At 41.9% G+C, this 22,695-nt stretch overlaps 1 protein-coding gene and 1 pseudogene across 1 annotated transcript in view; one reads left to right on the top strand and one right to left on the bottom strand.

The window, feature by feature from the left end:
• Nucleotides 1-22,695, top strand: part of Susd1 (sushi domain containing 1) — a 155,192-nt gene that overhangs the window by 50,235 nt on the left and 82,262 nt on the right. The window contains exon 6 of the mRNA XM_008831144.3: nt 11,520-11,699. Within this exon, the coding sequence (XP_008829366.2) occupies nt 11,520-11,699 (180 nt within the window). The remainder of the gene's footprint in view (nt 1-11,519; nt 11,700-22,695) is intronic.
• Nucleotides 13,238-13,743, bottom strand: LOC103732535 (annotated as a pseudogene).

The raw sequence follows: 22,695 nt of genomic DNA, 5'->3' as shown, positions 1-22,695 counted from the left end.
ACTCATGCGTCCCACTGTCAGTCTTGACAGTGTATCTGATTCGTTCTATTGCTTTGCCTTTGAATAAAGTTTCCTTACTGCTTTACAAGAAAAAGAAGAAAAAATGGGGCTGGAGTGATGGCTCTTCAGTGAAGAGCACTGGCTGCTCTTGCAGAAGACCTGGGTTTGGTTCCTAGCACCCACATGACAGCTAACAACTGTCTGTAACTCCATTCCCAGGGGATCTGACAGCCTCTTCTGACCTCTGTGGGCATTGCACAACATGGGTGCACTTACCTACATGCAGGCAATACACACATACACATAAAATAAAAATAATAAATAAAATTTTAAAAAAAGTTTAAAAATTCTCATTAAAAACTCCTTGTGATAGTAGGAGTTTTGTTGGCTTTTCATGTGGAATCTATCTTTATTACCTCTGTTGGATTGACTATTGCATGTTTCCTAATATGAACTACCTCCTTTCTTAGTTACCATTTGGTATAGCATCTTTCTTAAGCTTGGTGGCAATATTTGTGACAGGGCCAAGTTCCAGGCCAGACCTCAGCCAGATCCTCATGTCGCACATGGAGTAAACATCAGTATTAAGGTTTCAGGGTCACAGAGTTGTGTGACTTTCCTGGGGATCTCTGAACAAACATCTGTTCACCCTGAATAGGGTACTGATGACAGATCAAAGAAATTATTCCATCACAGTCTAACTTTGGTAAACCGATGAGAATTTTTTTTTTGTTCCTTAGAGGAGAATAGATGACTGAAAGGCAGCCTCATCACTGAACAGCCCGCCCCAGCTTGGGTGGCGGCTCATGAAAGCTGCTTCTCTACCTAACTTGCAGGCAGCTCCACTGAAGAGTCTGGTCTCCTTGGTCACTGCTTATACAAGCCTGGGGAGGGGCCTCATGTGTCTTGGATTTTCTGAACTTCCTGAGCAGTGTAAGTTTCCTTAACTTCCTGAGTGTTATAAGCCGCCCCCCCTTCAGGAGGGAGTGTTTCAATTCAGAGGAATGACCACCAGCACACAGCTCTGGTAGAGAAGTCTATGTGGGTCGGAGGTCTATTTCTAGCAGTTTGCTTGCCCTGAGAAGGTTTTCCAAGACAAGATTGGGCTATGAGGATTGTCAAAATCCTGGTCTGATCTGAATACTCCTTCAGGTAACTTTTCCTTGTTTTAGCTACCCTATAAGGTCTATTTTATCAGTGAACTCTTCATTGTAAGGTGGCCCAGATTTAATGGACTTGGATTTTGGGGTCCCACAAAGCACAGTGCAGATATGGTTTTCTTTTACTAGTATGTGGCTCTTGATTGTGTGTTAAGCTTTTAGGTTCTTGTTTTAGTCACTTTTCTGTTGCTGTGACAGAAACACTGACCAAAGCAATTTATAGAAGGAAGAGTTTATTTGAGCTTATGGTTCCAGGGGAATTACAGTCTGTCTTGGTGGGGAGGCATGGCAGCAGAAGTGGCCAGAGGAGGAGCAGTGGAAGCTAAGCTCTACATCTTCCAGCAGGCACAGGATACAAGAGAGTGACTGGAGATCTGGCAAGGCTTAAGAACTCTCTAAGCCCACCCCCAGCGACGTGCTTCCTTTAGGATAGCCACACCTTCTAAAATCTCCCAAAACAGCACCATCATCTGGGGAAAAAATGTCCAAATACTTGGAGCCTATCAGGGACATTTTCATTCAAACCACCACAGTTCTGTAAGGAAATAAATAAGATGATATAAATGTAGTAGACTACCTTGCATGTAATAGAATTTCAATGAATGTGCTGTTGTTAGCAAATTATTGAGCCCTGATAGTTTCCTAGAATTCCCTGGTACAAGAAAGACTGTGGTGGTTTGAATGAGAAATTTCTCCCATAGGCTCAGATATTTAAATACTTGGTCCCCTGTTTGTGGTGCTGTTGGGGGAGGGTATGGAACCTTTAGGAGGTAGAGCCTTGATGGAAGCAGCATATCACTGGGGGTGGGTTTGAGAGTTTACAGCCTCAGCCCACTTTCAGATTGCTTTTTCTGCTTCTGTTATATAGGTGAGAAGTGATCTCTCAGCTTCCTGCTCTGACTGCCTGCTGCCATGCCTCCCCCGCTATCATGGACTATCTATCTCTTTGGAACTATGAGTCATAAAATAAGTTCTTCTGTCTCTAAGTTGCCTTGGTCATAGTATTTTATCACAATAACAGAAAAGTAATGAATATGAAGATATATTTTCTGAGGCTTTTCAGTTCTTAGACACTTGGTGTTTGGTAGATATGAGTTACCTCTGCTGGATAACAAAATCAGAAGTAATGTCTGTTGTTTTATTTATACTTAGAAATTCATGAAGTCTGTTTCCTTTCCTCAGGGGTTGTTATATCAAAGTAGCATTTATTGGATACTGAACAACGAGAAAGTATTTGCAGGTTATCAGTGAATAAATACATTGAGTATTGACCATATAAAATCTGATTTTAAGTAGGAAGTTTTGAAGCTACAAGAACTATAAAAATTATTGTTGAGGAATTGTCTATATTTGGGAAGACAAAATAAATTCATAAACGCTAATCCTTAAGGTAGAACATCAAGGTTCCACTAAATAGCAAGGTAATAGTTACAAGAGCATAGGTAATATTTACCGCCTGCTTACTGTATCTTTATGTACAAAGAACACTTATTCTTGATTTAATTCCTGCTTCTCTCCTCACATCCACTCCATGAGTTCTGTTTCCAGAATGCATGGTACATCCATCCTCTTCTTTTTCTCTAACACCACTTTGGAAGCTCACCCCAGACCTCGTCATCTCTCAGCTGGACACTGCTCTGAACACTGGCCAGCCCTTTTGCCACTATTCTTTTCTGACTAGTCAAAGTGGCCTTTTAAGAACTTAAATCAGGGGGCTGGAGGGATGGCTCAGCCATAGGTTAAGAGCACTGGCAGCTCCTTCAGAAGACCCAGGTTTGAATTCCAACACCCACATGGCAGCTAACAACCATCTGTAACTCCAGTTCCAGGGAATCTGATGCGCTCTTCTGTCTTCTGCAGGCACTGCATGGCACAGGTGTACTTACATACATGCAGGCATAACACTCATACACATAAAATAAAAATAAATAAATTTTAAAAATTAAAAGTTAAGTCAGATGATTTCATTGTTTTATTTAAAACTTGGCCTGGGGAGTTTAGTGTCTTTTGAAATGAGATCTAAACGTTTCCCTGAGGCTCACAAAGCTCTGTGTGACTTGCCTGGGATGTGTTTGCCCAGCATCTCACCAACTATGTTCCAGTTACTTCTTGTTTTGGAACATAGTACATACAGTCTTTGTTTTTTTTTAAAGACAGGGTTTTACTATGTAGCTATGGAACTCACTGTCGACCAGACTGGCTTTGAACTCACAGAGATCTGCCTGCTTCTGCCTCCTGAGTGCTGGGATGAAAGGCATGTGTCAGCACGCCTTGCTTCCACAGAGTCTTTGCGTTGGCTATTTCTTTTTTCTAATTAGTGTATATTAGTTAGGAAACATTGAGCCTTGTTGTGACATCTGCATGTATTCACACGGTGTACTTTGAGCACATTCACCCTCCTGTAGCCCTCCTTTACTTTTCCTTCTCCCTCTCCCTGACCTGTCACCTCTTCTCAAATGGTTCCCCTTCTACTTTTATGTCTTAAAAAAAAAAAAAAATCTAGGTTCCACATATGAGAGAAAGCATGAAATGTCTTTTTGAGTCTGGCTTACATCACTTAACATAGTAATGTCCAGTTCTTCTCATGTTCTTGAAACTTGTGTGATTTAATTATTCTTGCTGATGAAATAATGCTCTATTTTATGTGTGTGCATGTATGCGTCTATCTTGCTCTGTGTATCTAGATGACACTTTCTTTATCCATTCATTTGTTGATGGATACTTAGGCTGCTTCCATACTGGGCTATTATGAATAGTTCTTCAATAAACAGATGAGAATGTATCTCTGTAGTATCTTAATGTAGTATCTTCAGATGTAATACCCAGGGATGGTATAGCTAGATCATATGACAGTTATATCTTTAAGATTTAAAAAAATATTTTATTTATTATTTTTATTTTATGTGTATGAGTGTATTGTATGTATGCATGTATGCATGTATGTAAGTGTACCTGTGTTGTGAAATGCCCATGGAGGTCAGAAGAGGACGTCTGATTCCTGTGCAACTGGAGTTAGGGAGGGTTGTTAGCCACTGTGTGGGTGCTGGGAATTGAACCCTGGTCCTCTGCAAGAGCAGCCAATGCTCTTAACAGCTGAGCCATCTCTCCAGCCCCCTATCTTTAGTTTTTTGAGGAGCTTCTGTACTTGTTTCCATGGCGGTTGCACTAACTTGCATCTTCACCAAAAGTGTTTTGCATATAAAAGTTCCTGTCCTCTGTGTCTTTGCCAGAATTTGTTGTCTTGGAGCTATTTTATTTGATTGCAATATTCTCTGGTCTTACATATGTCTGGATCATCCTTCCAGTCCTAATGAAGATGTTATATCTCCAGAGCATTCAAACCATTCTTGACTGCTTTACTGGAAGATTCTTTTGTATTCTATCACATTGTCTTACTTTCTGTTTAAGTTTATTACAGTCTGAAATTATCTCATGATTTACTTTTTTGTCTATTGACTCTCTAGGTTCCAAGAGAACAGCAATCTCATCCATTTTGTCCACTGCTGTAGAGATTAGCATGAACTAGTTCCTCAGTAAATAGGTGAATAAGAGCAAATCAGCATAGACCACAAAGTAGAGGGAAATTTTATTACCCACGACTCTGTTAGTCATATAGCCTTAGTCCCTGAGTAGGGTTTTTCTAGGTCTGAGGGAAAAGAAGTATTTCTGGAAAAGTAAGAATAGGTGTCCTAGTTAATTTTCTATTGCTGTGATAAAATACTCTGACCAAAACTAACATGGGGAGGACAGGGTTTCTTTGACTCACACGTCCTAATCAGAGTTCATCACTCAGGAGCGCCATAGGTGGAGTCCAACCCTGATACACATTGCCTGACCTCACGGCTTTTTCTCTGAAATCTTGAAGCAAGCATCCACGACCATGTAACTTTTGCATTCTACATGTGTGCAAACCTAGCATTAACTGGATGACATCAAGTTCCTTTCTCATTTGGAGATGTATCCTGGCCACCATTTCTACAGCTCTAGTGGTCTCTGCGTGCCTGCTTGGCTGACTCTGGGAAAACAGGAAAAGTACATTTCCTAGGCAATACTGTTTGAGCAGGAGCAGGAAATCTTGCAGTGGTACTCTATTTATATATGTTTTTTTGGGGAGGGTTCTTTTTGAGACAGGGTCTCTCTGTAGCCCCAACTGTCCTGGAACTCACTATGTAGACCACGCTGGCCTTGAACTCACAGAAATCTGCCTGCCTCTGCCTCCCGAGTACTGGGATTAAAGGCGTGCGCCACCATGCCCCGCAAGCACCCACCTTTTAAAAGAAAGTTTTTCAGATAAGCTTGCATTTTTATGCCACGGAGGTCAGAAGAAGGCTTCGGATTCCCCTGGACCTGGAGTTAAGGACGGTTCGTACCTGCCATGTAGGTGCTGGGAATCGAACCTAGGTCCTCTGCAAGAGCAGTCAGTGCTTTTAACCACTGAGCCATCTCTCCAGCCCCAGGATTGCACTCTTAAGGCACCATACCTATTGTATCCCACCCCCAGAGTTTGAGGTTACGAGGTCAGAAGAAGGCTTCGGATTCCCCTGGACCTGGAGTTAAGGACGGTTCGTACCTGCCATGTAGGTGCTGGGAATCGAACCTAGGTCCTCTGCAAGAGCAGTCAGTGCTTTTAACCACTGAGCCATCTCTCCAGCCCCAGGATTGCACTCTTAAGGCACCATACCTATTGTATCCCACCCCCAGAGTTTGAGGTTACTTTTTTAAAAAAATATTTTATTATTTTTATTTTATGTGTATGCATGTAGTTCCTGCATGTAGATAAGTGCACCGTGTCATGCAATGCCCGTGGAGGACAGAAGAGGCTGTCGGATCCCCTGGAGCTGGAGTTACAAACAGTTGTTAGCTGCCATGTGGATGCTGGGATTCGAACCAAGGTCTTCTGCAAGAACAATCAGTGTTCTTAACCACTGAACCATCTCTCCAGCCCCATGATTACTTTTTAATGGTACTAATCTAAATTTTCTCATGCTCTCCTCTTGCCAAAATGCATGCTTTTTCTTTCTGTTCTGCTTTTTTTTGGGTCTTTTTGACACAGGGTCTCCCTGTAGCCCCAGCTGTCCTGGAACTCACTATGTGGACCAGGCTGGCCTTGAACTCACAAAGATCCTCCTGCCTCTGCCTCCCAAGTGCTGGGATTAAAGGCGTGCGCCACCATGCCTGGCCTGTTCTGCTTTTTGAAAAATCTCTAGTTTCACTATAAACCTTGCTGAAAGCAATGAACCGTGATCATGCCACAACCTTAATTTTTCAATGTCTTGTAGTTCTCTCTGCCCAATAATTTAGTACTTTGGAATTCAGCCTCACTCAAACTTTCAGGACCTAGGCAGAACACAGCTAGACTCTGCTAGAATGTAATACAAATAGCTTTTAGCCTGAATTTTAATACATTTTTGTTCTCTGAAACCTCATGAACTGGGCCTTCTTCTATTGTACTTTTCTCTACATTCTGATTTTCCCAACTTCCACCATTAAACTCTCCTTACCGCTTTCTAGGACTTCTCTAACCCAGAGCTCCAAATTCTTCAAAGTTTCTCCAGCAAGCCAATTAAGAAAGTTTATGAGCCACATGTTGAAGTTTATCACAGCGATGATCCCACTGTTAGTAGGATGGTCTGTATTAATTACTTTTCTCATTCCTGTGACAAAGTGTCTGATAGAAGTAAATTATGGGAGAAATGCTTTATTTTGGATCAAGGTTCAGAGGACATAGTCCTTCATGGTGGGAAAGGCGTGGTGGCTAGTAGCTCTGTCCATGGCAGTTGGGGGCTGGTGGCACAGCTTATATTTTGGTAGACCAAGAAATAGAGGGAACTGGAAACAGGGCTAGGCTAGTATCCTCAACCCTTGTTCCCAGTGGCTTCTGTCTGCCAGTTTGGACCTACACCCCAAAGATTCCACAACTTCTCAAAACAGCATCACTGGCTGGAGACCAAGTCTTCAAACATGTGAGCCCATGGGAGACATTACACATTAAAATTACAACATGCAACCTGTATGAGTTTTCCACCAACTCCCTGGGGTGATTTGTATGGAGAGCTGTTTTGAATCATGTGTTTAAGCCAAGTCATACTGGAATTCTAAGTATCTTCTGCCAAGGGATTGCACAACTTGAATAGCTGACTTTACGGAGCTGTAGGTAGACTGTCTTTGAATCTTTACCTCGAGAGACCAATGATTTTTCATCAATCTGGTGATTTTTTTTTTCAATCTGGTGATTTTTTACTATTAATTTAAAAACTTGCAGCCAGGCATGGTGACACACCTTTAATCACAGCACTTGGGAGGCAGAGGCAGGTGGATCTCTGTAAGATCTAGGTCATCCTGGTCTACATATTGAGTTCCAGGCCAGCTGGAGCTACAGGGAGACCCTGTTGTAAAAAGACCAAACAAAAACAAACCCCAAATCACAAAAGCCTTCTTGCAATCCTAACTGAAGTCATTGTGCCTTCCATTATTCTTGGACATGTTTAAGATGGAAGCCAGCCTAATTGGCTTCCATGTTCTTCTCTTAGGATCTGTGTTTCCCTAGTATCTGATTATTGATTGCTGTGTTTCTTCCCTAACCTTGACACTTGAGCTCTTTGGATTCCATCTTTAAGCTACACAATCTTATTTTCAACTTCAACTCTTCACTGATGTTTCTATTTTCAGCCCCTCACTGATGTTTCCTGTACTGCCTGCTGTAACTGAACCCTGGCTTAAACTAGCTGTTCTGTATGTGAATGACTGGGCAGTCTTAGAAAACATTAGTTACTTATTTGGTTGACTGCTCACATGCACTCAAGTAACACTGCTGTCTTGCAATGTTTCGGGCCAGTAAATATGCCTCAGGCTTTGATGTTGGGAAAATGAAGGCCAAAGGGTCTTGTGTTGGATAAACATGTTTGAAAAGAGAACAAAACCCTGTAAGTGAACATGGGGCATCTGAGGTAGGAAAAGTTGGGGTTTTATGAAATGGCCACCTCATTCTGGTTCCATAACTGCTTGTAATTTGAGTCACTGTTTACTAGAAATAATCTCAGCCAAAAGACTAGTGAGGTAGGCTGGCGTATTAAAGATCTCATGAGAACTCCAGTGGCAGCGCATGAGGCCCTGATCTGGGAAGCTTCTGTTACGGAAGGAATTCTAGGTCCTGCAATAGGCCAAGTATCAGTGATATAGAGAAGGGAGATTCCAGGAAATTAATACAGAGTAAATGACAATTTTTTTTTTTCCTTCGGTCTTTTTGAGACAGGGTCTCCCTGTAGCCCCAGCTGTCCTGGAACTCACTATGTAGACCAGGCTGGCCTTGAACTCACAGAGATCCGCCTGCCTCTGCCTCCCGAGTGCTGGAATTAAAGGCATGTGCCACCATGCCTGGCAAAATTTGCTTATTTTTATTTTATATGTATGAGTGTTTTGCCTACATGTATTAAGTGCACCCATGCGTGCAAATCCATGGAGTCCAGAAGAGGTCGTGGGATCCCCTGGAACTGGGGTTTCTGACCATTGTTAGCCCACGTATGGGTGCTGGGAACCAAGCCCAGGTCATCTGCAAGAGCAGCCAGCACTCTTACCCCCCGAACTATCTCTTCAACTCTGAAATCCACTAATTCTGTACCAAGGGCTTAAGATAAGCTTCTCTTCCTCCTCCTCCTCTTCCCTTTCCTTCTCTTCCTCCCACTTCTTTATCTTTTTTGTAGTGCTGAGGATTGAACCTGGGGCCTTGTGCATACTATGCAGACTCTACCACTGAGCTATACCTCAGGCCCTGTTACTTTTTATTTTGTGACAGGGTTTCATAAAGTTGTTCAATCTGGCCTTGAACTCACTGTGCAACTCAGGCAGGCAGGCCTTACAATCCTCTTACTTCAAAGCCTTCTGGATAACTGGGCTTAAAGGGTTGTACCACCAGGCCCTGTGAAGCCGCCTGTTTCTAAAGCCAAACTGGTTAATGGGGAAATGGAAACATATATTTTCTTTCTTTTGAATGCTTTCTCTCAATCAATGAGCTTTTATTTTAAAGGTGTGGATATCAGAAATGCCAATTTTCTTTGGCTTTCTGTAAAATAAATAGGAAACTAAAAATCAAAATGAATACTATAAGGGTTTTTCTCCGCTCTAGTTTTAGATGCAACCAGGACTGTTTGGTTACATGTGGAATTAGTACTTTTATATATATATATATATATATATATATATATATATATGTCATATATAAAGATACATCTTTTGAGACAGGTTCTATTGTAACCTGGGCTGACCTTGAACTTCTGATCCCCCTGTCTCTACATCCTAAGTGCTGGGACTGCAGGAATGCAGTTTAATGATGCTTCAGATTGAACTTAGAACTTTGTGCTTTAACAGCTGAGCTACACCCTTAGTCCTCTTACTTTATGTTTACTATTTTTCCTTGAATAGCACTGTATCCAAAAGCTCCTCCTGTTGCATCACATGACAAATTTAGTGTGCTTTCCATCTTCCCTGTATCTCACTGCTCAGGTTTTATTGAAAGAATTGATATTTTATTTCTAATTAATTATACATTAATCAGCCTTTAGGATGAATTGTTACATCAAGCTTTACAACCTCATCGAAATGATTGTGGAGACTTATTTGTATATCTTGTCAGTTTCCTTGTTCATCAGTGTTTCTCCTAAGACCTGCTTGTCCCCCTCCCCATTTACTATTTATTCTGATTCATTTCCTTGCCAAACTAGGTTACTTTTGAATTTTTACCAGAAAAGGTACACATGAAATTTTTAAAAATTAAAAGTACCTGACAATGACTACCTCGTGTTCTTATGTGGAATATAGTTTTGTTGGATCTAAAATTGTAATGTCCAGGGACTGGAGAGATGCTCAGCCGTTAAGAGTACTGCCTGCTCTTACAGAGGGCCCAGGTTCTATTCCTAGGATCCACATAGCAGTTAACTACTGTCTGTAACCCCAGTTCTAGGGGATCTGATGCCCTCTTCTGACTTCCATGGGCATTGCATAACATGGGTGCACTTACATACATACATACACATAAAATACAAATAATAAGTAAAATATTTTAAAATGGTAATGTCCAGCCTGGTCTACATAGTGAGTTCCAGGCCAGCTGGGGCTATGGGAGACCCTGTCTAAATTAAAACAACAAGAACTATAATGGTAATGTCATGATCTTTCTACAGATAACTGTGTATAAATAGCCCACTGTCTTTCAGTATCAGAATTGTAGAGGAGAAATTTCCTATCAGTTTTATCTTTCCTGGTTTCTCTCTCTTTGCAGGTGACCTTTTTTTCTTTGAGAGTTGCATATAAATTGAAATTTTTCTTTTTTTGGTCTTTTTGAGACAGGGTCTCCCTGTAGCCCCAGCTGTCCTGGAACTCACTATGTAGACCAGGCTGGCCTTGAACTCACAGAGATCGGCCTGCCTCTGCCTCCTGAGTGCTGGGATTAAAGGCGTGAGCCACCACACCTGGTATAAATTGAATTTGTAAAAGATAAACACTTACTTCATTACTTTGCTTTAAGAACTTCAGCAATTTCATACATATTTCATTTAGTATTCATTTGAGAATTTGCTACAATTGCATTATCTACTCAAGAGTTAATGATCTGAGGAAACGTACATAGTATAAGGGTCTAGATAACTTTAGTATTTAAATGAATCCTAAGACGTATTATTTTATAAACAGAGGAACTCACCAGGTGTGGTAGCACATGCTTTTAGTCCCTGTACTCTGAAAGGCAGAGGCAGGAGAATCTTTGTGAGTTCAAGGCCAGCCTGGCCTACATAGTGAGTTCTAGACCAGCTGAGGCTAAAGGAAGACCCTGTCTCAAGAAGACCAAGAAAAAAAAAAGAGGATTTTTTGTGGCTGGAGGGATGGCTCAGTGGTTAAGAGCAGTAGTTGCTCTTGCAGAGGACCCAGGTTTGGTTCCCAGCACTCACATGGCAGCTAACAACAGCCCTTAACTCCAGTTCCAGAGGAATCTGATGCCCTTTTCTGACCTCTGCAGGCATTGCATGACATGGGTGCACTTACATGCAAGAAATACACTCATACACATAAAATAAAAATAAAAAGCTAAAAATTAAAAAACAGGGGAACTTTTGATAAGTAAGCTATCTGCCTCATAATTTGACTTTTCTCTCTGTGTGTGTGTTTAGAAATTTTATTAAATTCTGGCCTATGTTTCCTATACTTCTGAACAATTTTATTATATATGCACATTTGGATTGTTTGAGGGCGTTTGTGTTTTCCCTTTTGCCAGATGAATGGCCTCTGTCATTTTGGAATGTTTGTTTCTGAGATACTAAATGTAGGGTTAAACGTCAGGGCTCATCACCAGTGTGTTGCTTCTTGTTGCAGAGATCAGCTGTGGCAGCCCTCCAGACGTTGAGAATGCCATCTTGGTGGGGAACCACAACTCCAGTCTGGGTAATGTGGCTCACTATGTCTGTAAAGAAGGTTTTGAGAGCCCCCAAGGGAAGATTATTTCTGTTTGCACAGAGAGAGGCACCTGGAGTGAAAGCACTTTTACATGCACAGGTACAGATTCCATTTTGCAGGGCTCCAGTTACCTGGGAACAAAACCTGGGAGGGCAGGTGGAGCAGAAAGCCATCAGGTGGCTGCCTTTGTCTGAAATGTGCCTAGCTCTGCCTTTTACCTGGGTGGGCACTTGGCTTTAGATTTAGCAGCTTAATCCTGATGATTTAGAAGGCAGAGTGGGGAAATAAGTTATATTGACAATTTTATGCATCCACCTTTTGAAAAACCTAAACTACAGTGTTTCCTGATTTCCTCTCCAGCTGAGAAAAATTTCCCCATGAGCCATTTTCTTAAAGGGGCACATGTGTTGGCCTGATAGCTTTTCAGAGAAAGGATGATAAAATGCAAGGAGTTAATTCTTTAATTATGTCAAAACGAAAAAAATTATTATATAACTAGTTTTCACTAGTGTTATGTACATTATTATATAATGAATTTCCAGGGCTTTTCATCTTCTAACACTGGAACTCTCATTCCTTCCTCCCTGTAGACCCCCTGTACCCTGTCATTCTGCTTTCTATTTGTTACAAATTTGACTACTTTAGGCATTTTATATAAGTAGAATCATATAGTACTTTTATTTATTTATTTTTACTTATTATTTTTATTTTATGTGTATGAGTGTATTGCCTGCTTACATGTAAGTGCACCTGTGTCATGCAATGCATGTGGAGGTCAGAAGAAGACATTGGATTCCTCTGGAACTGGAGTTACCAAAGGTTGTTAGCTGCCATGTGGGTGTTGGGAATCAAACCCACATCTTCTCCTCTGCAAGAGCAGCACATGCTCTTAACAACTAAGCCATCTCTCCAGCCCAGTGCTTTTATTTTTGAGTGTGGTTTATTTCACTTAGTGTATTATGAAGGTACATGTATTAGTTTCCTTTTTTTTTTTTTTTTTAAGATTTATTCATTCTCTTTCAAGAGACTCTTTTTTTTTTTTTTTTTTTTTTTTTTTAAAATTTATTCATTCTCTTTTAAGAGACTTTTTTTTTTTTTTTTTTTTTTTTTTTAAAATTTATTCATTCTCTTTTAAGAGACTTTTTTTTTTTTTTTTTTTTTTTTTTTAAAATTTATTCATTCTCTTTTAAGAGACTTTTTTTTTTTTTTTTTTTTTTTTTTTAAAATTTATTCATTCTCTTTTAAGAGACTTTTTTTTTTTTTTTTTTTTTTTTTTTAAAATTTATTCATTCTCTTTTAAGAGACTTTTTTTTTTTTTTTTTTTTTTTTTTTAAAATTTATTCATTCTCTTTTAAGAGACTTTTTTTTTTTTTTTTTTTTTTTTTGGTCTTTTTGAGACAGGGTCTCCCTGTAGCCCGAGCTGTCCTGGAACTCACTATGTAGACCAGGCTGGCCTTGAACTCACAGAGATCCGCCTGCCTCTGCCTCCCAAGTGCTGGGACTACAGGCGTGCGCCACCATGCCTGGCCATAGTTTCCTTTCTTTTTAAGACTGAAAAATATTCCATTGTATATAATATGTCTCATTAAACATTTTTTTTTTTCTTTCAAGTTTTTAACAGTTTTTCAGTCCTCTCTTTAGATATGGGCACATGTCACCATGGCAGACCACGTCACTGCAGACTCTTTTACTCCTTTTGGTGTTATCCAATCTCCAGTTCACTTTTTGCCAGCACTAGTGTTGGCCTTTGCAGTTCCCATGACCTTCTTCATTCTGTTCCTGCGTTCCTTCCGCTGTTTTCTGGAGGTCTTTTTCTTCTCATACAGGCCGTGTCTGGCAAGTCTGTGTTTGGGCTCGTTTTTCTTTGCATAATCCAAAGAGTTGTAAATCACAATGAAGCCAGTCGTCTTGCCACCACCAAAGTGAGTTCTGAATCCAAATATGAAGATGGCGTCTGGTGTGGCCTTGTACGTTTTGGCTAGCTTTTCCCGAATTTCTGACTTTGGTATTGTTGCCTCTCCAGTGTGAAGGACATCGATGACCATTTGCTTCCTCTGAAGGAGACGGTTGGTCATGAACTTCCTGGTCCAGATCGTCACCGTATTATTCATGATGGCGGTGATCACCGAGCAGCCAAGAAGGAAAAGAGCTCATTAAACATTTTTATCATTTATTTATTTATTTAGTGTATGTTCGTGTAAGTGCATGTTATGTATGTAGGTGCATGCGTGTGTATGTGTGTGCAGGTGTGCATGGAGGCCTGAAGTCGACCTCAGATAATGTTTCTCAAGATCCACCCACCTTGGCTTTTTGAGACAGCATCTCTCATTATCCTGGAACTTGACAATTAGGCTAAGCTGGCTGGCCAGGGAGCCTGAAGGGTCGTCTGTGTCTTCCCCCTTGCTTTTTTAAAAAATAATTTTAATTGAACTTTTGTGTATTTCATACATAAAATCATCTTTATACCCTCTTCCCCCTTTCCCTTAGATGGCCTCCCATAGCCCCCCACTGGAGTTTATACATTCTATCATTTGTATTAAGGCTTATTATGTAAAGTTAGTGTCCTGAGATGTCCCTCAGTACAAGTTCACCTACTGGGGTTTAGTCAGCCTATCTAGAATCTCTTTCTTTAAGAAGATCAGCTCTTCCTTACCCAGCAGTAATCAGCTGCCACTAATTCTTCGACTAAGATTGGGGCTTGCTGTTCATTTCCGCAGTTGTGTGCTGGGTTTTTGTCTGCCTAAGTTTGCATGGGTCTTGAGCATGCTGATACCATTTGCTGTAGGTTTGTATGAGAAGGGTTTCAGGCACCTGTAGGACTGTTTCTGTATGGTCACACACCTCCTCCCTGGCTCTTATGATCTTTCCGCCCCCTCTTCTGAAATGGTCCCTGAGCAGTGGGTGAGTGGACCTCAATATAGAAGTCCTGTCCAAGGACCCACACTCTGTTGATTCTTATTCTCTGTGTTTTGGCCATTTGTGGCCTTTTGTGTTCTTGGCCCTCTGTTGCCTGAGGGAGCTTCAGTGATGAGAATTGGAAGATACATTAGTGTTCTCTTCATACTTGTTCCATGTTCTGTGAGTCTTAGGTATAGAGGCTGCATCCTAAATGTGCCACGTAGGCTTGGGAAATTCACAGAGAATCTCTGTCTGTGACCAGTGATGGAGGAAGTGACAGAGCGAGAGAGAGGGAGGGAAGGAGGGAATCCAGAAATTGATCACAGAGAAGCAAAGGGAAAACCCATAGTGACCATTTTTTATGTGGGTTCTATGTAATAATGTCTCTGTTGAAAAAGAAGCTACTTTGATGGGTGGTGACTGAGATACATTTCAGTAAATTTAAGGATCCATATTTTGCATATAGTAAGAAATTACATTTGTCTAGGGATATGAGAGCCTTGGGTTTCCTCTAAGATCTATGACATTTCCAGCTATGTGTATTTGGCTAGGTTTACAGTACCAGACATGAGTTTCCTCCCATTGAGTGAGCTTTAGGTCCAGTTTGGTAGCTGTTGATTACCCCCAAGATAAAAGTGCCACCACTGCACCAATGTCATTTGCTATGCTGGTCATTAATGTGGTTTTTAGGCCTTGAAGCTGGGGTTGGACCATCGATTGATGTTCTCCCTTACCCACTTGTGTAGTGCTCTTCAAAGCTATGATTGCTAGCCTTCAGGGGAGATGGCTTTCAGGTCAGTCCCAGCTCCATTGCTCCAAATCCTGTGTCCAAAGTATGTCCTGTCTTCGGGAATAGGGTCTTACCATCAAGTTTTGGGAGGTAATCAAGGACTGTGGCAATAGCCTGTGTAATTTTGAGAGTCTCTTGGACTATCCTGGCCAACAACTCAAAGGAAGGATTCTCCAGTCTGGCACTGTTTCTTGTTATGTCATCTTCAGCTATACACATGGACTCATAGGGATATTGTATGTATAATTTTTCAGTAGATTTTTGGGCTAATACCATTTCCTCTGGTTTTTTATACTAGCTAGGTACTATTTATGTCTCCTCTTTCTCTCCCTGTCTTATCCTCCCATGTCTTGCTTTTTTATGTGGGTTCTAGGGATTGAACTCAGGTCCTCATGCTTGTGTGGCACACACTTTACTGACTGAGCCATTGTCCCAACTTTGTTGGATAAAAATTTGATGATATATACCCATCTATCCATCCATTCAATAAACATCTATTTAGTATGCAGTATGAATGAGGTACTTTGTGAGGCTCTACCCTTTTGGAATTTACAGTGCAGTAGGGGATTCAGCCCTTTCCCCAAACAAATACATATACACATGTGCTTATAATGTTTTGTAAAGAAATCCAAAGCATCATAGATTTCTGAAGTCCTTGAGTAAGGAATCTTTGGAGTAGATAGAAAATTCTTACATTCATCTATTTCCATCATAAATGTGAAAGATGTAGGCCAGAGAGAGAGAGAGAGAGAGAGAGAGAGAGAGAGAGAGGAAGAAGAAGAAGGAGGAGGAGGAGGAGGAAAGGCAGAAAGGGAGGAAGGGAGGGAGGGCGGAAAGGAGGGATAGAGGAAGGAGGTGAGGAAGGAAGGGGGAAGGAGAGAGGAAGGAAGGAAGAGAGGGAGGGAGGGAGGAATGAACAAAGGAAGTGACGGAGAGAAGGAGGGAGGGAGGGAATCCAGAAATTGATTACAGAGAAGCAAAGGAAAACCCATAGTGTCCACCAAGGACTCCAGAGCCCAGATAAAGAAAACTGAGAAGAGCAGAGGCCATACTGGACTATACTGATGGCTACTCTGCATTTCTGCCAGTACCTCCAAGATGTATTTGGAGGAAGTGAGGCTGCCCTCCTGGAATGGTTCCTTAAGAACTCACTTGGTAAGAGATCTGGATAGAGCTTTGGCCCCTTAGCCATTTGCTCAAGGTCCTCTGCTGTCACCATTCAGAAGTCAGTGGGGAGCACAATGATTAGTGAGTACATGAAAAACCAGGGGATCTGCATGGGGCATAGTAAGCTATTAATTAGCTGATCCTTGTAGAGCACTTTGAAGAACAAACATGTTATGTAACCGCTAATTATAATTACCGTCCTCAGCCTGCCACCTTTCACTAAATCTGTGGCTCCAGCTGCAGCTCTTTCCACCGGCTTATGCAAGCTTTGATTTAAGGAAAGAAAAGGCATTCTCCATGGGAGCTAGCTTCTTTCTGTGAGGAGGCTTCTGTGCCCTCCATCAGGATTGGCAGCTAAATCCAATTTCCACAGATAAAGGGGGTGATTTGCATGCAGATTAATTCATGTTGTGGTGCAGATGATTTCTGGAAGGGTAGGTAGGGGAAGCTCCTGGAATATCGGAGAGATGTTGGTTGTCATGACTCTTGCTCAGCTGCTCCCTTCTTCCCTGTTTTACCCGCGTCTATAATCCCCATCCCAACTCCCTCTGTGTGTATTTACTTTATTCCGCATTCACTTTTAGCATCTACCCCCTTCTCTGCTTTCACTCCATTTTCAGTTTTTAATTCCAAACTGGGTGGAATAATTTATCTTTACGCAGATTGTTTTTAATTATCTTAAAATATTTTTGGAGCCCCTGAGCTCTGGATTAGTAGCACAGATCTGTAATTTTTTTTAATGGAGTGTGAATTCTAACGAGGAGGTAGGACATTTTCCCTAAGGCCAGTTTGGACTGGAAACTCCAGACAGCTGGGAATTAGGCAACCACTTTAGTGTCTGGAAAAACCCGAGGTGGAAGCTTGGTGTTAGTGAGTCAGTTTACTTCAAGATCAAAGGGGCTGATTCATTCTTGATAAGGCTGTGCCTGGCTTCCATTCTGCACAGGTCATTTGGCTTTTAATGTTTGGATTCTGGGTTAATAATTATGAGGTTAGAGCTACTCACCCTATGCTCTAAGGAAGGTAACATCTTGTTGGAACACACAACGTTTATCTGCCAGGCTCTGTTCTGCATCCCCTAACCTGCACTGGGCACTGATGCAAATGCCTCTAGACTCCTGTTAGCCTCTGCACCTCCTGGGTTGTTGACCCTCCTCACCAGCCCAGTGAGTGCTCTCTTGCAGCTTCACATATTTCAAATGAAGAAGAAAGGCCAACTGGAATAAATGGGCACATTTATATAAATAGCCACATGGTTGGATTGGGTATATGAATATGTGTATAATATTTGGATTACCAAACATTATTGCCAGTTCTGACTGAACACCAGCTTACACATCCAGGCTCTCCTCTAGTGCTTGATTTCATTTCATCCATAAACTCTGTAAAGTGAGTATTTTCATTTCACAGATGAGTAATCTGAGACTCAATGAAAGTTAAGCAATCTTCTTAGGGTCATTCTGTAACTAGCAATTGATAGAGTTAGGACTTGAACTCAGGTCTGTAAGCCCTGGAGTCCTGCACTCTCCCATGAATGATTTTTCAACCTGAAATAGTTTGGCATGGCTGAAGTATTATTTACAAAATATGTTTCTTAAAACAACCTAGATGTGATGGGGTGGTGTCCCACGCCTTTAATCCCAGCACTTAGGAGGCAGAGGCAGGCGGATCTCTGTGAGTTCAAGGCCAGCCTGGTCTACATAGTGAGTTCCAGGACAGCTGGGCCTACAGGGAGACCCTTTCTCACAAAAACCAAAAAAAAAAAAAAACCAACCTAGATGAAAAACGTACACACACACTAGAGATGGAGTCTTGCTGTGTCGCTCAAGCTGGTCTTGAACTCTTGGGCTCAAGAGATAGCCTTAGCCTCTCAAGTAACTAAGATTAGAGGTATACATGACCACCCTGATCAAACAATTTAAAATTTAGAGTTAAATTTGTAGTTTAAATTTACTCATCAAGGATTTTTTTGAAATATATGGGATATCATGTTTTTTTTGTCTTTTTGAGACAGGGTCTCCCTGTCTCCCTGTAGCCCGAGCTGTCCTGGAACTCAGTATGTAGACCAGGCTGGCCTTGAACTCACAGAGATCTGCCTGCCTCTGCCTCCTGAGTGCTGGGATTAAAGGCGTGTGCCACTACACCCTGCGACCTTTAGTATTTTTGATCGTCCAACTATCCATCCATCCAACCATCCATCCATCCATTCATCCATCCATCCAACCAACCAACCAGTCAACCAGATTATAAATGTTTTATGTATGTCTATACCTAAGGCATGTGCTAGGTTTTAAAGGCCGAGGAATAAGCATAGTTTTTGATGATAAAGTTCCATTCAGGAGAAGTAGACATTAAATAAAAAATTATAGGAGCTGGAGAGATGGCTCAGCAATTACGAACCCTGGCTGCCATTGCAGAGGACCTGTGTTTGATTCCCAGCACCCACATGGTGGCTAACAACCCTCTGTCACCCCAGTTCCAGGGGATCCAACATCCTCCTCTGTCTTCTGTGGGTATTGCATGACATGGGTGCACTTACATATATGCAGGCATAACACTCATACACATAAAAATAAAACACACACAAAAAAGAATTACAATTGCAACAAGTGCCAAACTCTCTCTCTCTCTCTCTCTCTACACACACACACACACACACACACACACACACACACACACACGCACCCCATTTATGTGTTTATGCAAATACTTCCAAACACTTGCAGAATAAAGTAAAGCAAAGCCAAGTACTTTATTATTCATCGAGGCTTTTTTTCCCCAAATCTAGCAAAGGTTCAGTTGGAACTGAAAGGGGCCTCCTTTTTGTTAAACCAGAGAAGCCTACATGTTTCACAACTGGACAGGCCAAAGGCCTCCTCTCCCTCCCTTTGCCCCAGGCCAAACCCCAGATCTTATTATGACCTGGTGAATGCTTCATCTGTTGGAAAAGACAAAGGGCAGGAGGAAGAGAGGTTGAGCTTGCCTCCAGGCCTTCATGATTCCAGGCCCTTCCTAGATAGCATGAGGTTGTAGGTGAGAATGAAGGGAGGCCACTTTCAAGGAAGAGATGCTCCTTCATGTCCTTTTTCCTTCCCTTCCTGGCATCATCCTCTCCTGTCCACCTTCCATCCTCTCTGCTGCACTGCCCTTGCTCCTCTGGTCCCCCTGGATGTCAGTGTTTCTCGGGACTTTGCCTCTCCGTGGTCTACTTGGATATCTCACTTGCGTCCATGTCTTCTGCTTCCACCCACGGAGTCATAGCTTTTAAGACTATTTTTTTCTCCAGACAGTCAGCACAGAGCTCACATCCAGCATGTCCTCAACACAGTTCATTGCACTCTCTCACAGGCCTGCCCTGCTCTGCCTCTTGTGTTTCTTAGGAGAGGAGTGAAAGGAGGTTCATTCAGACTGTTGAGCTCACAGGCTAGCAGTCAGCCTGGACTCCTTGCCGTTCCTGCTTGCCGTTCCTGCTTTCTCACCTCCCTCTGGTTCTCCTTCAGAACTGTCTCTTGTTTCTTAATACAGTGCCTCAATTTCATCTCTTAACCTCTTGCCTGAGTAACTACTTCAGTGCAAAGGCTGTTGGTGGTGAGGTCTGACACACCTAATTGTGAGTCCTGACTCGACTCTTTATGCTGCTGACCCTTGCAGGTTACTTAAGATCCAAGTCTCAGGACTATAAAAATGGACACAGTGATGCTTAGTCATTAGGTTATTTTTTGAAGGTTAAAGACCTGTGCATACTCTCTGGTCCAGAGTTATAACTCAATAAATGCTCTCTCTTCTTATTGTTTTTATTATTGCTTCTTATGACTGCTGGGAAAATGAGATCAAGTCTGTCAAGAGCAGTCCGAGCCTGACATATAGTTGTCATTGAGTAAATAGTATTATATTCCTTTCTTATGATCTCTGGTTCTTCTGTACTCTACTGTGTCCTTCCAAATGCAAGCTGTCCTGTCATTATCCTGTGTTTAGCGTGCCATTGCTCAGAGGAGTGTCTACACTTAGTCTGGCAAGCAAGGCCTTCCTCAGTCCCATTTTGTGCTCCTTCTGGAGCCTCTTGACTTTTTTTCTCATCACTCTGAGTATTCCTCACCTTTTACTGGCTCAGGGTTCAGACTTGCTGTTCTGTCTGTTCACATGTCCCTACCCCACCTTCTCCTGCGGCCATCTATCCATTAAGGCTATGCCTTCTGTGAAACTGTCTTTCCCAGGTCCTCCAGTGGGAGCTGATCTCTTTTTCCTCTATTCCCTTCAGTACTTATGTAGAGCCTGGAAGAATGGTATTGAGTTGTGGCTTACCTACATCTGTGTTTTCTCCATCCCTTAGGTAACATGCTCCTTGAGAGGAGGAGTGATGCTCTAGTCATCCTCACAGTCCGGTGCTTAGCATGGTAGGATGCTTGGCCTTGGGCAGCAATTCTGTAAATGGTAAACAGTGAATGGAAGAGCTCGGGGGACAGGCCTGAGAAGACTTCCATGGATATTTTTCTTTTTCTTCCTTTTTAATTTTTGTTTTTGTTTTTTGTTTTTGTTCTTTTTGAGACAGGGTCTCCCTGTAGCCCCAGCTGACTTAGAACTCACTGTGTAGACCAGGCTGGCCTTGAACTCACAGAGATCCACCTGCTTCTGCCTCCCAAGTTCCTGAATTGAAGGTATGCACCACCATGCCTGGCCCTTATTTTAAAAATTTATTTCTATTTTATGTGTGAGTGCTTTGCTTGCTTGTGCACATGTGTTGTGCATTGCCTGTGAAGGTCAGAAGAGGGCATTGGATCCTCTGGAACTGGAATTACAGACATTTGTTTGCCACCATGTGGGTGCTGAGAACTAAACCTGGGTCATCTGCAAGAACAGCCAGTGCTACTAGCCACTGGCTGAGCCATCTCTCCAGCCCCCTTTTTAATTTTATATTTTATGAATGTATGTGTGTATGTATGTATGTATGTATGTACATACGTATGTATGTATGTATGTATGTATGTATGTATGTGGATGCATATGTGCTACCAGGCACATGTGGAGGTTAGAGAACAACATGGAATCCAGTTCTCTCCTTCTACCATGTAGATCCCAGGGATTGAACTCAGGTCATCAGGCTTGGTGGCAAGCACCTTTATTCCCATAGATGTTTTTCATTTATTGGTACAGGTAGAATTAGTACACAGTTTCTAAATATTTTATTTTTTCAAAGGTAGCATTAGTGTAGATGTTTAATGTCTGATATTTTTATGAGGAAGTCTTTTTAACTGATCTGTAGATACATGATACAAAAATTTACCACCTTTGTTAAGCGACTCCTTGGGATGAAATATCTGGCATCTCCATAATCAAATCTGGGTCCCATCTGCAGAGAGTGAGGCACAGGCTGGAGGCAGATGGCTTCATGGAGATGTCATTTATAGTTGTCATAGTGAATGAGCAAAAAGGAAGGACCAGAAAGGAAACCTTTTCTAATCTCTGCCTGGGTGACCAAGGGACATAGGATAGGAAGGGTGTTTGCTTTACTGGCAACTCAGGGAGAAGGTGAGGGGTGAGATGTTTCTGTTCCTTTCTGGACCAGGTGGGTGAGCTACCATGTGTGGGTGAACAGAGATGTTGAAAGTTCTGGGGTTTTGAAGCTTGTTCAGGCTGATGAGCAAACACTGCAGTCAGAATCATCTCTGCTACGCAAGGGGGTGGACCAATGAGGTCATTACATCTCTTTGTTATCCATGCTGACACTGGGAATATTATTTTTCTTTTAAAATTATCTGTGTTTGGAGGAGAAACAATGATTTAGAAACCCAGGAGCTGTTCAGGCACTATAGCTGATACTCTGGTGTCTCTGTAGAAGTTTGTCTGTTTTCTTCTCTGCCTCAACTTATTATCAATAATAGATGGCTTGGGTTTTCTAAAAAACAGGTGAGGTGGGGCATAGAATCTACATAATTCTGGGGTGGGATGATTTAGGAAGTATGTAAAATCATTGATGGACAGAGAGATCAGTAGATCAGGTGAATCCAAACCTGGCCTTGGTTCTGTTACAAGAGAAATGTGTTGACCCTCCAGGTGCTGAAGGTTCAGGCTTTCTTCTCCACTTGGTGGTGAGAAGAAATTCTATAAGGAACTGAGTAGAAGAGAGTCATTTTCTGAGATAAAGAATTATTTTTCAGCTGGGCATGGTGGCACACGCCTTTAATCCCAGCACTTGGGAGGCAGAGGCAGGCGGATCTCTGTGAGTTCAAGGCCAGCCTGGTC

This window comes from Nannospalax galili, unplaced genomic scaffold, assembly GCF_000622305.1.
Source record: "Nannospalax galili isolate Female #2095 unplaced genomic scaffold, S.galili_v1.0 scaffold1255, whole genome shotgun sequence".
NCBI classification, from domain to species: domain Eukaryota; kingdom Metazoa; phylum Chordata; class Mammalia; order Rodentia; family Spalacidae; genus Nannospalax; species Nannospalax galili.
This window is presented reverse-complemented; position numbering and strand designations above follow the sequence as displayed.